General features: G+C 40.0%; 1 protein-coding gene across 1 annotated transcript in view; it reads right to left on the bottom strand.

Moving 5' to 3' along the window:
* Positions 1-13,590, bottom strand: part of LOC122745309 (zinc finger protein 25-like) — a 69,411-nt gene that overhangs the window by 44,450 nt on the left and 11,371 nt on the right. Inside the window, exon 5 of the mRNA XM_043990523.1 lies at positions 8,372-8,498. Within this exon, the coding sequence (XP_043846458.1) occupies positions 8,372-8,498 (127 nt within the window). The remainder of the gene's footprint in view (positions 1-8,371; positions 8,499-13,590) is intronic.

Here is a 13,590-nt window from a genome sequence, read left to right as displayed (position 1 = left end):
GGCCCACTGGGAGATTAATTTAAACTGACTGAATTGGATAAGGTGACTGACTGCTGACTGGATTACTGCTTGACTTCTAGTTCACTAGATTGTAAGCACATCTGGCTGGTACTTAAGGGTACTTAATGAATTTGAATGACACTAAGTCAATCAGCTTGAAGAACCTCCCATTTCTGGGAGGGGAAGAGGAAGCAGGAAGCTGAGGCAGAGGACTTGCTTGGGCCTCTTTGGCTATGAGACACTGGTGTGGTGGCAGAGAGGACTTCAGAAGGGGGAGATTGTCAGGTTATAGGAAATCTGTTCTCAATCTTTCTCTTTCTTTTACTGTTTTTCAATAAACCCTTAAAAAACCTAAACTTGTTTATCAGTGATTTTAGTCAGTTTGACCCAAAACTTGGGGGACAGATTAGGACCCACATTTAGAATTTTAAATTACACAGTTTGGCTAACCACGAAGAGGAAAACTGAACATTTGTCTTCTGATCTTCTGGTTGGGTAAGATTTCCCCTCCCCTGTCCCCCTAAATTGCAAAGTATCAGCTGTTTTCAGTATAAATTTTCAAATGGATCTTTTAAACTTCCTAAGTACCCCTTTTGTAGCTTTAGTTTTACTAGTCAATGAAATTGGCCAGTTTGAGAACTTATCAGACTGTGTTTTATGAGGCATGAGGAATTACAGGAAGAATGGCCAAAAGATGGGTCATTTAATCCCCAAACAGTGAGGCATTTGCAAAGAACCCTACGCAAATGTTCACCTGAACATTCACTTTATTGGAAAATCTAGGCAAAATTATAATATTAAAAATGTAAGATGAAGAAAATGCAGACCCTAACTTAAAAATATGGCCACCCAAACCGAAACGCCCAATAATACAACTCAATCCAAACCCAAGATTGAATCCAAGGCTGTTCAGACTGAAATTCCAAATGACCCAACTCCTATTCCCTCTCCCTCTATTTTCTCCATGCCAACCAAACAAATAAAGAAAGAAAGAAAGAAATGATTCCCCTGTAGAAGAGACAGAGAAAGTAAAGATTTTTCCCCTTCAAGAGATCCTCACCCATGGTCAAAAAGGTACTATACATAAGCTCAGACAACAAACACCTTTTGCACCCAAGGATTTGGTTGCATGGAGACAAATTACTCCTAAATTTGATGAGGATCCCACAGCAGGTATCAGCCAGTTTAGGACAATTTTTAGAGCATATCAGCCCACTTGGAATGATGTTACTGACCTTATGGAAACAATATTGTCCCTAGGGGAAAGAGCAGATATAATAGCTGTGGCTAATGACCTGGAAGCCACAGAAAGGTTGATATTGGGTGGCCTATTCAAGATCCTGACTGAGACCCCAATGACCCTAAGCATTTTGATATGTTGAAAGATACACGAGAAACATTGCTGAAGGCAATAGAATCCTGTATTAGAAAGACTGATAACTGGCAAAAATTTATAGATACAGTTCAGGGGCCTAATGAGAGACCTAATAGATTCTATGACAGGTTGTGTAAGCATGCCAGACAATATGCTGGACTAGACCCATTAGACCCTAGAGATGCCCATATTATCTGTTCTCATTTTGTATACCAGTCCTTACCAGAAATCCAGAAATATTTTAAAAAGCAATGTCCTGGCTGGAATAGTTTGAGTCCTGACAGACTTAAAGAAATAGCAATATATATTTATGAAGGAAATGGGAGAGAAGAAAGGAACTATGGTAAAAATTATTTGTGGTAAAGATTAATATCGAAAGTTTTAGCTGAATCATTTGGGAGGGGCCACACATGGCCCACCCTGAGATTATGTATGCTACTGAGAAGGACCTCCCCTTTTGGGGGAGGAAAAAACAGAACTTGACTGGAAGGGAGGGGACTTCCAGGAGGCGGGCCGTGTTCAAGGAGTTTGCACTCTTTGGCAGGGCATTTCTGGAGGCGTCTTGGACCTGGTGGGAAGCACATGTTTTGCTTCCTTCAGGTGATTATCATTCTCCATGCAATACTCCCATTTTGCCAGTAAAAAAACCCAAGCCTGGGCCAGATGGTAAACCTTTCTATCATTTTGTACAAGACCTTAGGGCGATAAACCCTTATGTTATACCAAGACATGCCATAGTTCCAAGCCCTGCCACGATAGTGTCTTCCATACCATGTGATGCTACGTGCTTCACAGTGGGAGACCTCTACTCTGCCTTTTTCTCCATAACAGTACATGAGGACTTCCAATATTTATTTGCTTTCACTTGGAAAAATACACAGTGGACCTGGACTAGACTCCCACAGGGATTTGTAGACAGTCCCACATTATTTTCCCAAATTTTACAGCAGGATCTGGCCTCCATTGCCTTTAAAGTCTCCACTTTAGTACAATATATTGATGACTCTTTTTTTTTTTTTAATTGGGAACTGTAGCTCCCTCATTTTTTATTTTTTAGTGAGGCAATTGGGATTAAGTGACTTGCCCAGGGTCACACAACTAGTAAGTCTTAAATGTCTGAGGCCAGATTTGAACTAAGGTACTCCTGACTCCAAGGCCGGTGCTCTATCCATTGAGCCACATAGCTGCCCCTACGTGGTGGTGGCTTCTGGAGTTCTGAGTCAACCACTGGGACCCAACCAAGGTCCCATAGCCTACTATTCAACCCAACTGGACCCTGTAGCATCTGGGGCGCCCCCTTGCCTTAGGGCAGTGGTGGCCACAGCCCTTTTGGTAGAAAAAGCCTCTGATTTGGTCCTAGGTAACCCTCTAATCGTGCGATGCCCTCATGAAGTAGAGGCTCTCTTGCTACCTCATAGGACACAAGCCTTTTCAGATCAAAGGCTGGCTAAGTAGGAAGTAGTCCTGTTGGGTAATGAGAATATCACTCTAAAACACTGCACAGTCCTTAACCCAGATACACTGCTCCCTAACTTACCACTCTCAGGGGAGCCATTGCATGACTGTGCTTCTTTAGTTGATATGGCTGAGAAACCCTGGGATGATCTTTTGGATACACCTTTAGAGAAACCTGATATTGTCCTCTATACAGATGGTTCTTCATTTATGAAAGAGGGGACCCGTTTCACTGGAGCTGCTGTATTTTCTGATTATTATATTGTCTGGAGAGCTTCTCTGCCTTCCCATTTTAGTTCAAAAGGTGCTGAACTTATGGCTCTCACACAAGCCTGTACTATAGCCAAAGGAAAGAGTGCCACCATTTTTACTGACTTGAAATATGCCTTTGGGATATGCCACTTGGTGGGCATGCTTTGGCTACAAAGAGTTTTTTTTTTAACATCCTCCGGCAAGACCATTGCTAATGAGGAACTTATCAAGGACCTCCTAGATGCCCTGAAACTGCCCTCTACCCTAGCCATTGTACATTGCCCTGCCCACACAGGGAATAGTGATCCTGTTTCAGAGGGGAATGCATGAGCTGATTCTGCAGCCAAGCTCGCTGCTTTAGAAGCTCCTGAACATGTGTTTAACCTCTCACCTTCTGAGGATATTCCTCCCAACCTAACTTATGATGATTTAGAAGTGGAAAAATGGAGAAATTTAGGGCAAAACAGATCAATGGCGTCTGAGTGTCTCTGGAAGGTAAGCTACTTCTTCCCCGGAAATTCTATCACCAGGTATGCCTCTCTGTTCACAAAAAAGGCCATTTTGGTACACAAGGCATTGTGGACTCTATTAAGAGGATCTGGATAGCACCAGGTGTGACTAACACAGCATCTCGATTCTGCTTGGACTGCTCCACATGTCATTCTTATAAGCAGCATGCTTTCAAGGCCAAAGCTTATGGAAGACGTCCTCTAGCATAAACACCCTTTGAGCACTTGCAAATTGACTATATTACAATGCCAAAGGCAGGACATTATAAATTTTGCCTTGTTATAGTTGACCAACTCACTGTGGGTGGAGGCATCTCCCAGCCCCTGAGCCACAGCCGCCTTTGTTGCCAAGATTCTTCTTAAAGAGATAGTTCCTCGCTTTGGTCCACCAGCCCAAATTGATTCTGACAAAGGTACACATTTTATGGGTTCTGTTTTATCCCAAATCTACTCTGTCTTGGGGGTAACTCCAAAATTCCATACACCTTACCACCCACAAAGTTCAGGCCAGGTTGAACATATGAATAAAGAGCTTAAGTGTATGACTAGCAAATTATGTACTGAAACCTATTTCAAATGGCCTGATGTTCTACCATTGGCATTATTCTATCTACACAGTAGACCAAGAGGAGAACTTCACATATCTCTTTATGAGATGCTTTTTGGTTACCCTCCTATCCAAGCTAAAACTTTTTCCCCAGTTTATACATCACTGGTGGGAGGTGATACTTCTGTTGCCTCCTATACACAGGAATTACAAACTAGGGTATGTGAACTCCATGAGGCAGGAGCTGCTGTACAAGCTGGTCTTCTAGATTTTTCCTTGAATGATTTAAATCCTGGAGACAATGTATATATTAAGAATTTTCAGTGAACCAGTGGGATCCAGCCCACTTGGGAGGGACCTTTTCAGGTATTATTGACAACTCCTACTGCTATTAAAATTGGAGGAAAAGAATCTTGAATTCATTGTTCTCATGTAAAGCCTGCATCATTTATAGGTAAAGAAATTTCAAATAAAACTCAAGCAGATGCTAAAGAGCAAAAAAAAGTAAAAATAGCAGCTGTTAAAGAACAAAGAACCCTAACAGAGCCCAGGGACAATAGACTATTCCCATTTGATAATCCTACAAATCAGTTACATGCTCTGAGACTCAGTCTTCGTAAGGTATTGGGAGATGGAAGTTGTCTTTTTTAGGGCCCTGGGGGATCAGCTGGAAGGCCACCCTAGAAATCATCTCAGACATAGACAAGAATCTGCTTCTTATATGCTTATACATAGAACTGATTTTGAGCCTTTTAGAGTGAATGACTCTCCTTTTGAAGAATATGTTGCTGAATTGAGACAACCTGGTAGGTCGGGTGGCAATGATATGACTGTAGCCTTTGTTAAACATAACCAGCTGAATATAATCATTCATCAGTTGAATAAGTCCCTATGGTTTATTATTATTATTATCTATCTGTGGCATAGACAAAGCTGATGCTGAAGAACTCCACATTTTCTACCATAGAGAACATTATGACAGCATTAGAAAAATCAATGACAATTTGGAAACTCCTGCCCCTTTGGCATGCACAATGTGGTATACCCCAAAACTCTAGCAGCATAATAATTTAACTTTAACAAGCTTTTCCTTCTGCAGGTAAAACACTAAAGCACATGGCCTTGTTTTCTGGCCTACCTCAATCTCTCCTCCCCCTTTCCCCTCCCCCTACTTACCCTTTGTTCCTTGAAACTGTCTTTTTTGTTTTGTTTTGGAAAGGCATTGAAAAGGCCTGGAATTCACCACATACTTAAGTTTCCTCATGAGCACAAAAGGATACTTAGCAAACCTTTTGCTTTTTTGTTTTTGTTTTGCTTTTGACTTTTGTTTCTTTTGTTTTCTTTTTAACTCAATTTTGTAAACTGAGTGAATTTCAAAGATATTTTAAGTATATGCTATAGGGCCACTGGGCCTCAAAAGCTACCACAATTTTTTTTGAAAGAACCATGGGTTAATGAGTTGGTTTATGGGATTATGTTTTAAAAAAAAAAAAAGGGTTATTGAAACCTATTGCTTGATCTATCAATGGACATATTGAATATTGAGTCTTGCTGATTGGAGTCATTTCTTTTTGATAAATTGATTATCACTTTAACTATCTGTTACTGTTATACTAGATAGAGAATTCATGTGTAAGATAATGTGTTTACTTGCTCAAAGAAGATTATGTAATAATGTCTAATATTATTAGGTATTTATATTCATTTATCATTTATATGTCATTATATTCTGGGTATGGTTTGGAATTATTGAATATATTATAAGTATATCCTCAGTTATGCAACATAACATGTGCTTTTACCATCATACTGTCTTTGGTGAAATTAATATGAGATTTATGAATTATAGAAACTTATCATTTCAGAGACTAACTGCTCTTACAGTGAGTTTGATGCAGGCCCTGGAGAGAATATATGCACAACAGGAGGAGATATGGGTACATGTAAGTCCATGGTTTGCTTATGATAGCAACTATGTAGACCACAATTGCTGGACATAGTCCAGTTTCTTCTTCTCTCCCTCAGTCTGATGGCATGGTCAGAATCAATCCACCTGTGGCCTAGCACAATTACTGGATGTCTCAAAACCATGAGATGTGGTATAATTACCTCTCCATAACATTTTCAGGTGTCATGAACACATTACTAAATTTGGCTTTGATCCAGACACATGGTGGTAAGAAGTGTTATAGACTGCATAACTACCTCAACCCTGTATTATATAATGGAGGAGAATGTAATGGAATGTATTAATTTGATCATTGACAATGCTATGCTACGGTTTAGTAAAAATCCAGTAGTTCAACAGCTAAAGAAGTGAATCCAGCTTTCCAGACCAGAGTCCAGACCAGAATCCAGCTTTCCAGACCAGAGTCCAGTTTGCTCCTGATGACCACTCCAAGAAAACAAGAGCTCAGAGACCTTATGTGAACAGTTTTGTTTTTTTGATTTTTTTTTTCTGCTTCCATTATTATATACACCATCTCTTAACATGTACTCTCTGCAGAGGCCCTCCCTCTGCAGGCCAATGTCAAAGTGCTGCATTCCTGAGGGACTGCCCCTCTGGACAAAACTTTCCTCTCTCCCTTTTCTATGTTGTTATTTACATATTGTTTGTTAGCATAGGATGTGTTTCATCCTATGCTAACAAACACCCTGTTCCTAGAAGAAACAAAGGGAAGAATGGGTTAAGATAATGGAATGTGATAGATGAGATTTAGCAGATACTCAGGGGCCCACTGGGAGATTAATTTAAACTGACTGAATTGGATAAGGTGACTGACTGCTGACTGGATTACTGCTTGACTTCTAGTTCACTAGATTGTAAGCACATCTGGCTGGTACTTAAGGGTACTTAATGAATTTGAATGACACTAAGTCAATCAGCTTGAAGAACCTCCCATTTCTGGGAGGGGAAGAGGAAGCAGGAAGCTGAGGCAGAGGACTTGCTTGGGCCTCTTTGGCTATGAGACACTAGTGTGGTGGCAGAGAGGACTTCAGAAGGGGGAGACTAGGAAAGCTAGGATTGTCAGGTTATAGGAAAGCTGTTCTCAATCTTTCTCTTTCTTTTACTGTTTTTCAATAAACCCTTAAAAAACCTAAACTTGGGGGGCAGCTAGGTGGCGAAGTGGAGAAAGCACCGGCCCTGGAGTCAGGAGTACCTGAGTTCAAATCTGGCCTCAGACACTTAATATTTACTAGCTGTGTGACCCTGGGCAAGTCACTTAACCCCAATTGCCCCACAAAAAAACAAAAAACAAACAAACAACAACAACAACAAAAAACAAACAAACAAACAAACAAACAAAAAAACCTAAACTTGTTTATCAGTGATTTTAGTCAGTTTCCCCCCAAAAACTGGGGGGACAGATTAGAACCCACATTTAGAATTTTAAATTACACAATGTAATAAGAATTTTTAGGAGACTTTAATATTCCAAGCATTGTACTAGGTACTGGGAGATATGGGGAGAACAAGCTCAGAAAGAAAATGAATTCACATGACATACTGCCTGCTAAAAGGATGGGAACCTTTTTGGTCTCAGATATCTGCACTCAAATTTCAGGGCATCCTATTTGACCCAGGGCAACACTCTGGGGAATGTATAAGCCTCCTCAGGGGTAGCATTGTGAAGCTGTGACTTCTAGTTATAAAAAGCAACAGGGAAACTGGGTGTATGACCACCTTGCTCCTGGGTAATGAATGGGCTACTGCGGGAGCTAGTGGGCTCCACCTCACTGGAGGGCCTTCAAGCAAAGGCTGGATGGCTACTGGCCAGGTATGCTATAAGGGGGCTCCTATTCAGGTATGGGTCAGGCTAGATGACTTCCACCTCTGAAAATCTGTGATTCTTGACCCTTAAAGGCTCACAAGATCATAGTACTTACTTATCATACAATTACAGGTTCATGGATTCAGAGCTAGAAGAGGTCTCAGAGGCTATCATGTCTAACCCCCTCATTTTTCAGGTGAGGAAACTGAGGCAGACAGAGGTTAAATGGCTTGCCTGGGTTGACACAGCTACTAAGTTCCTGAGGCAGGATTTGAATCCAGATTTTCCTGCCTCTGGGCCAACTACTCTATGCACAATGCCATGCCATCTCCCCATATGCCTGATTATTACCAAATATTTCTGCACATCAAGCCATAAATCCAGGTAAATTCCTCAAATCAAAACACTTCAATCACCTCAGTGGATAAATTCTGAAATGGGAATTGGATGATGTCCTTACCCAATGAGACCAAGTTTCTGTAATTCTCCAACATCACATCCCTGTATAAATCCTTCTGAGAAGGGTCTAGCTGCTTCCACTCCTCCTGGGTGAAGTCCACAGCAACATCTTTGAATGTCACTGTTTCCTGAAATACCAAGCACATTTACACTTAGCTTGGGAACACCTCTAATATGGACCCTGGGAAGACAGGAAATGGATAGGATCACAGCAGAGGGAGTTGTTCCCATAGTGTGGAGGGTTTCAAAATGATTGAAGTCAAATGTGTAAGTATCTACTAAGTGTCTTGCTCTGTATTAGACCTCGAAGGCACAGGATTAGATGGTTTTCATTCATTGTTCAAGAACATGCTCACAAATTCAATTCCAAAGGGGCCTCCAAGCACTTTCCTTTTAACCTCCAAACCACAGCATTAATATAATTACATACGATCCTAGAATTTAGAGCCAGACCAGGGATTGACTAGTTTAACCCTATCATTTCAGAGTTGAGGAAACTGAGACCTAGAAATGCTACCTGTGACTTGCCCAAGGTTAAACAGAGCTAGTAAGTAGTGGAACCTGAAATCAAAGCCAGATCTTCTCTCTTCCAAACCACAGATTCCTTCATCTCAGGTGAAAAATAATTATTAATAATGCATTTCTTGGGGGGACCCAGAGATTAGCTTAGTCCCTTTCTCTCCCCACCGCCTCCCAACCCTCCTACCTCCAGAAAGTCCAATCCTTTACTGGATTCTTGTTTGGGGAAAGGCCAAGGGATCAAAAGAAATGGAGACAGATTCTTTTGTCTAGTTCATTGAAAGCTGATGACTTGACCACAAGAGGGTCAAAGTCTTGGCTCAATCTTGATTCACATTTTGCCCCTGCTCGGAATTCAGGGGGATTGGTGTGCACTTTTCCTCGTAGGCCTTGAGACCTGTAATGATTGGAATGATACCACCTACTGGAGACTTACTATAGAAAAGCTCCACCATGAAGGAAGGTCTTTGAGGGCAAGACCATGCATCTTTTCTTTGGTGTCAGGAAGTGACGTTTGCTGGTGGGAGGAGGAAGGGGGAGCCAGGCAATGTCTCCTTTTTTTTCCTGGGGACGCTGGTGGAGAAGGGAGCTAGAAATGTGCTCTCCCTTTAATAGATAGATGAATGTAGGCCTTTCTTCTCTCTTTACCAAATTCTTATTCTCCTTAATAAATGCTTAAAAGTCTAACTCTTTCTAAAGCTTATAATTTATTGGCGACCGCTCATTAGATATTTTAGACAGTTTAGCTAGAATTTTAGCCCTTAACAGACCACAAGCTGTCTGAGAGACAAAATGGGTCTGGGGCTTTTCTCCTTCTTGTGCTTAACTGCCATGCAGTCAATTCTTTACTGGCATGTATGATATTAATAATAAATGCTTACTGCCAAAATGGGTGCAATACCCATTAATTTATAAATAGCAATAATTTTAGAAAATACCATTTAGCAATAATTTTAAAAGCACAGTCACTTCATACAAAGCACTATGCCAGGTACTGTGGGGAACACAAAAATGAAATATGGGTCACAAATGAGAGGGGAATTGGGGGGAAGAGGTTTGCCAAGTGAAGACATAGATAAATAATTATAATACAAAAAGATAAGTGATCAAAATGTAAAAGAAAGGTAAAACAAGTGCTCTGAAGGTCAAAGGTAGGGAGAGACCAATACTAACTGGAGAGTAAGAGATAAATGAGGGAGGAGACAGTATTTCAGCTGAGCTTTAATGTATGGACAGGATTTCAATAGGCAGAAGTGGGAATAGGAAGGTAATTACATACAGGTGGATGTAATCAACATTTTATGAATAGAGGACCCCAAAACGTTATTTATCCTCCTCCCAACTTGGAAAACACCTACATTTTCTTCCAATTAGATTACCTAATTTTGTATCCTGGCTATTTATTTCTGTTATAATTCATTGGACTTTGTGGATATATTTGATTGGTTTTTTTGGGTATAAAAATCTGCTTTACTTTGTATTCAGGATCTTTGGATTAACTGGGGAGTTCACTGACCCATTCTGTTTGAATGCCTAACCAAAAAATATCATCTATGCTCAGATTATTTTCTGATCTTAATCTTTTCTTTTTTTTTAAAGCAATTGGGTTTAAGTGACATGCCCAGGGTCACACAACTAGTAATTGTTCAAGGCTAGATCTGAACTCAGGTTTTCCTGACTCCAGGGCTGGTTCTCCATCCACTTCACCACCCAGCTTCCCCAGAGATAATTTTCTTAGTTATTATTAATTACCTGTTACATATACGTGTATGTATAAATGCCATACTTATATGAATATAAACACATGCACATTTTTATTCACCTGCTAGAATATAAGCTCCTTGGAGGCAAGGGTTGTTTCATTTTTGTCTTTAAATTGCCCAGCACAGAGGTACCTAATAAGTGTTTATTGACTGATTGCTTAATAAGTGGTTGTTATTTTAGTGAGTTCATCATAAAAATGAGGTCATATCAAAGACCCATATGGCTAGGGGAAGAGAATGGTGAAACCAAATATAAAGCCTAATGTACTTAATCAAACCAAATTCAATCACTTTTTTTTTTGTGTGTGTGAGGCAATTGGGGTTAAGTGACTTGCCCAGGGTCACAGAGCTAGTAAGTGTCAAGTATCTGAGGTTGGATTTGAACTCAGGTCCTCCTGAATCCAGGGCCAGTGCTCTATCCACTGCATCACCTAGCTGCCCCCAAATTCAATCTTGATAAGCCTAATGACCAAAAAACAATAAGCAAAAAAGTTTTTAAAAAATCATTCAATAAAACTGTTGGGAAAGTTGTACAACTGTATGGAAAGAAAAACAGATATAGGTTCGCATCTTGCACTATATTTTATAAAGAATCCAAATTGAATTATCTATTTTTAATCGTTTAAAAATTGGAAGCAAGAGAAATCATATATTTAACATGATTGCTTGGATTATAAGTATTTTTAATTGTAAAACTGATTAAATATAAAAGAAAAAAGAATGGCTTCGGCCATTCCAATCATTCCACCAAAGCCATTCAAAAAGGAAAGTAAAAAATAATAATCATCATCTTTTTTTTCCTTTTTTTTTGCAGGACAATGAGGGTTAAGTGACTTGCCCAGGGTCACACAGCTAGTAAGTGTCAAGTGTCTGAGGCCAGATTTGAACTCAGGTACTCCTGAATCCAGGGCTGGTGCTTTATCCACTGTGCCACCTAACTGCCCCAATAATAATAATCTTAATGACAGCAGACTGTGTCTTATTTAAAATTTGTCTCACCCATGGTACCTAGCAGAACAAAATAAAAGACCACTTTATTGAACATCTAGTTGTGTTTTTAAAATTATTTGTTGCTAACAGTGCTTTCTAAAGTATTTGCTATTTATATAATAATGGTTATTGCACCCATTTTGTCAATAAGCATTTATTATTAATTAATATTGAATATCAGTAAAGAATTGACCACATGGCAGTTAACACAAGCAGAAAAAGCCCCAAGGGCCTTGTTGTCTCTCAGAGACATCATGGCCTACCAACCTGCCCTGTCCTAAGAGCATGAGGGTCCAGGAAGGCAAGAACACCAAGAAGAAGGTGGTCCTCTTGTGATCTTGGCTTTTATCCTCTTTTGATAGAAGGGATCACTATATATATTGATCAAAGCTATTTGGTTAGCATAATTCAATTCCATTGGTTGATATGACTTGAGGACTGTCCAAATTAAAATGAGCTCTACAGATGACATCAAGGGGAAATGTGCAAAAAAGACTCTTCCCCCAAGGTGCTCAAGGCAAAATCCATTATCTAGGTGTGGTTTAATCCTATCAGTCCAACAACCTGCTAGACAAAAGAATTGATCTCCATTCCCACAGTATACCTGGAGCCAGTCCCAAACCATCTAAAGTTCCTTAAGAACTGGACTTTCTGAAGTGGGGGGAAAAAAGGGTTAAAACTGATTTAGAAGGGGGCAGCTAGGTGGTGCAGTGGATAGAGCACTGGCCCTAGGGTCAGGAGTACCTGAGTTCAAATCCAGCCTCAGACACTTAACACTTACTAGCTGTGTGACCCTGGGGAAGTCACTTAACCCCAATTGCCTCACTAAAAAAAAAACCAAAAACTGATTTAGATGATTTTGATTACATTAAATTGAAAAGTTTTTGTACAAACAGAAGTAATGCATCCAAAATTAGAAGGGAAACAGAAAGCTGGGAAACTTTTTTTTTTTTTGGTGGGGCAATGGGGATTAAGTGACTTGCCCAGGGTCACACAGCTAGTAAAGTGTCAAGTGTCTGAGGCCAGATTTGAACTCAGGTACTCCTGAATCCAGGGCTAGTACTTTATCCACTGCGCCCCCTAGCTGCCCCAGAAACAATTTTTATAGCCAGTATTCCTGATAAAGGACTTCTAAAATACATGAGGGGGTGGGCAGCTAGGTGGCACAGTGGATAGAGCACCAGCCCTGGATTCAGGAGTACCTGAGTTCAAATCCGGCCTCAGACACTTAACACTTACTAGCTGTGTGACCCTGGGCAAGTCACTTAACCCCAATTGCCTCGCTAAAAAAAAAATTAAAAAATTAAAAAAAAAATACATCGGGAACTCAATCAAATTTATAAGAATCCATGTCATTCCCCAATTGAGAAATGGTCAAAGGATATGAACAGGCAGTTTTCTGATGAAGAAATCAAAGATATCTATTGCCATATGAAAAAAATGCTCTAAATTACTATTGATTAGAGAAATGCAAATTAAAACAATTCTGAGGTATCATCTGACACCTATCAGATTGGCTAATATGACAAAAAGGAAAATAATAAATGTTGGAAAAGCTGTGGAAAAATTGGAACACTAAAGCATTGTTGATGGAGCTGTGAATTGATCCAACCATTCTGGAGAGCAATCTGGAATTATGCCCAAAGGGTTATAAAGCTGTGCATACCCTTTGACCCAGCAATACCACTATTAGGTCTTTTCCCCAAAGAAATAATAAAAAAGGGAAAAGGACCCATGTGTACAAAAATATCTATAGCTGCTCTTTTTGTGGAGGCAAGGAATTGGAAAATGAGGGGTTGCCCATTAACTGGGGAATGGCTGAACAAGTGGAATATGAATGTAATGGAATACTATTATACTGTAAGAAAAGATGAGGAGGTGATTTTCAGAGAAACCTGGAAGGATTTACATGAACTGATGCTGAGTGAGATGTGTAGAACCAGGAGAA

The sequence above is a fragment of the Dromiciops gliroides genome, chromosome 1, assembly GCF_019393635.1.
Source record: "Dromiciops gliroides isolate mDroGli1 chromosome 1, mDroGli1.pri, whole genome shotgun sequence".
Taxonomy (NCBI): Eukaryota; Metazoa; Chordata; class Mammalia; order Microbiotheria; family Microbiotheriidae; genus Dromiciops; species Dromiciops gliroides.
This window is presented reverse-complemented; position numbering and strand designations above follow the sequence as displayed.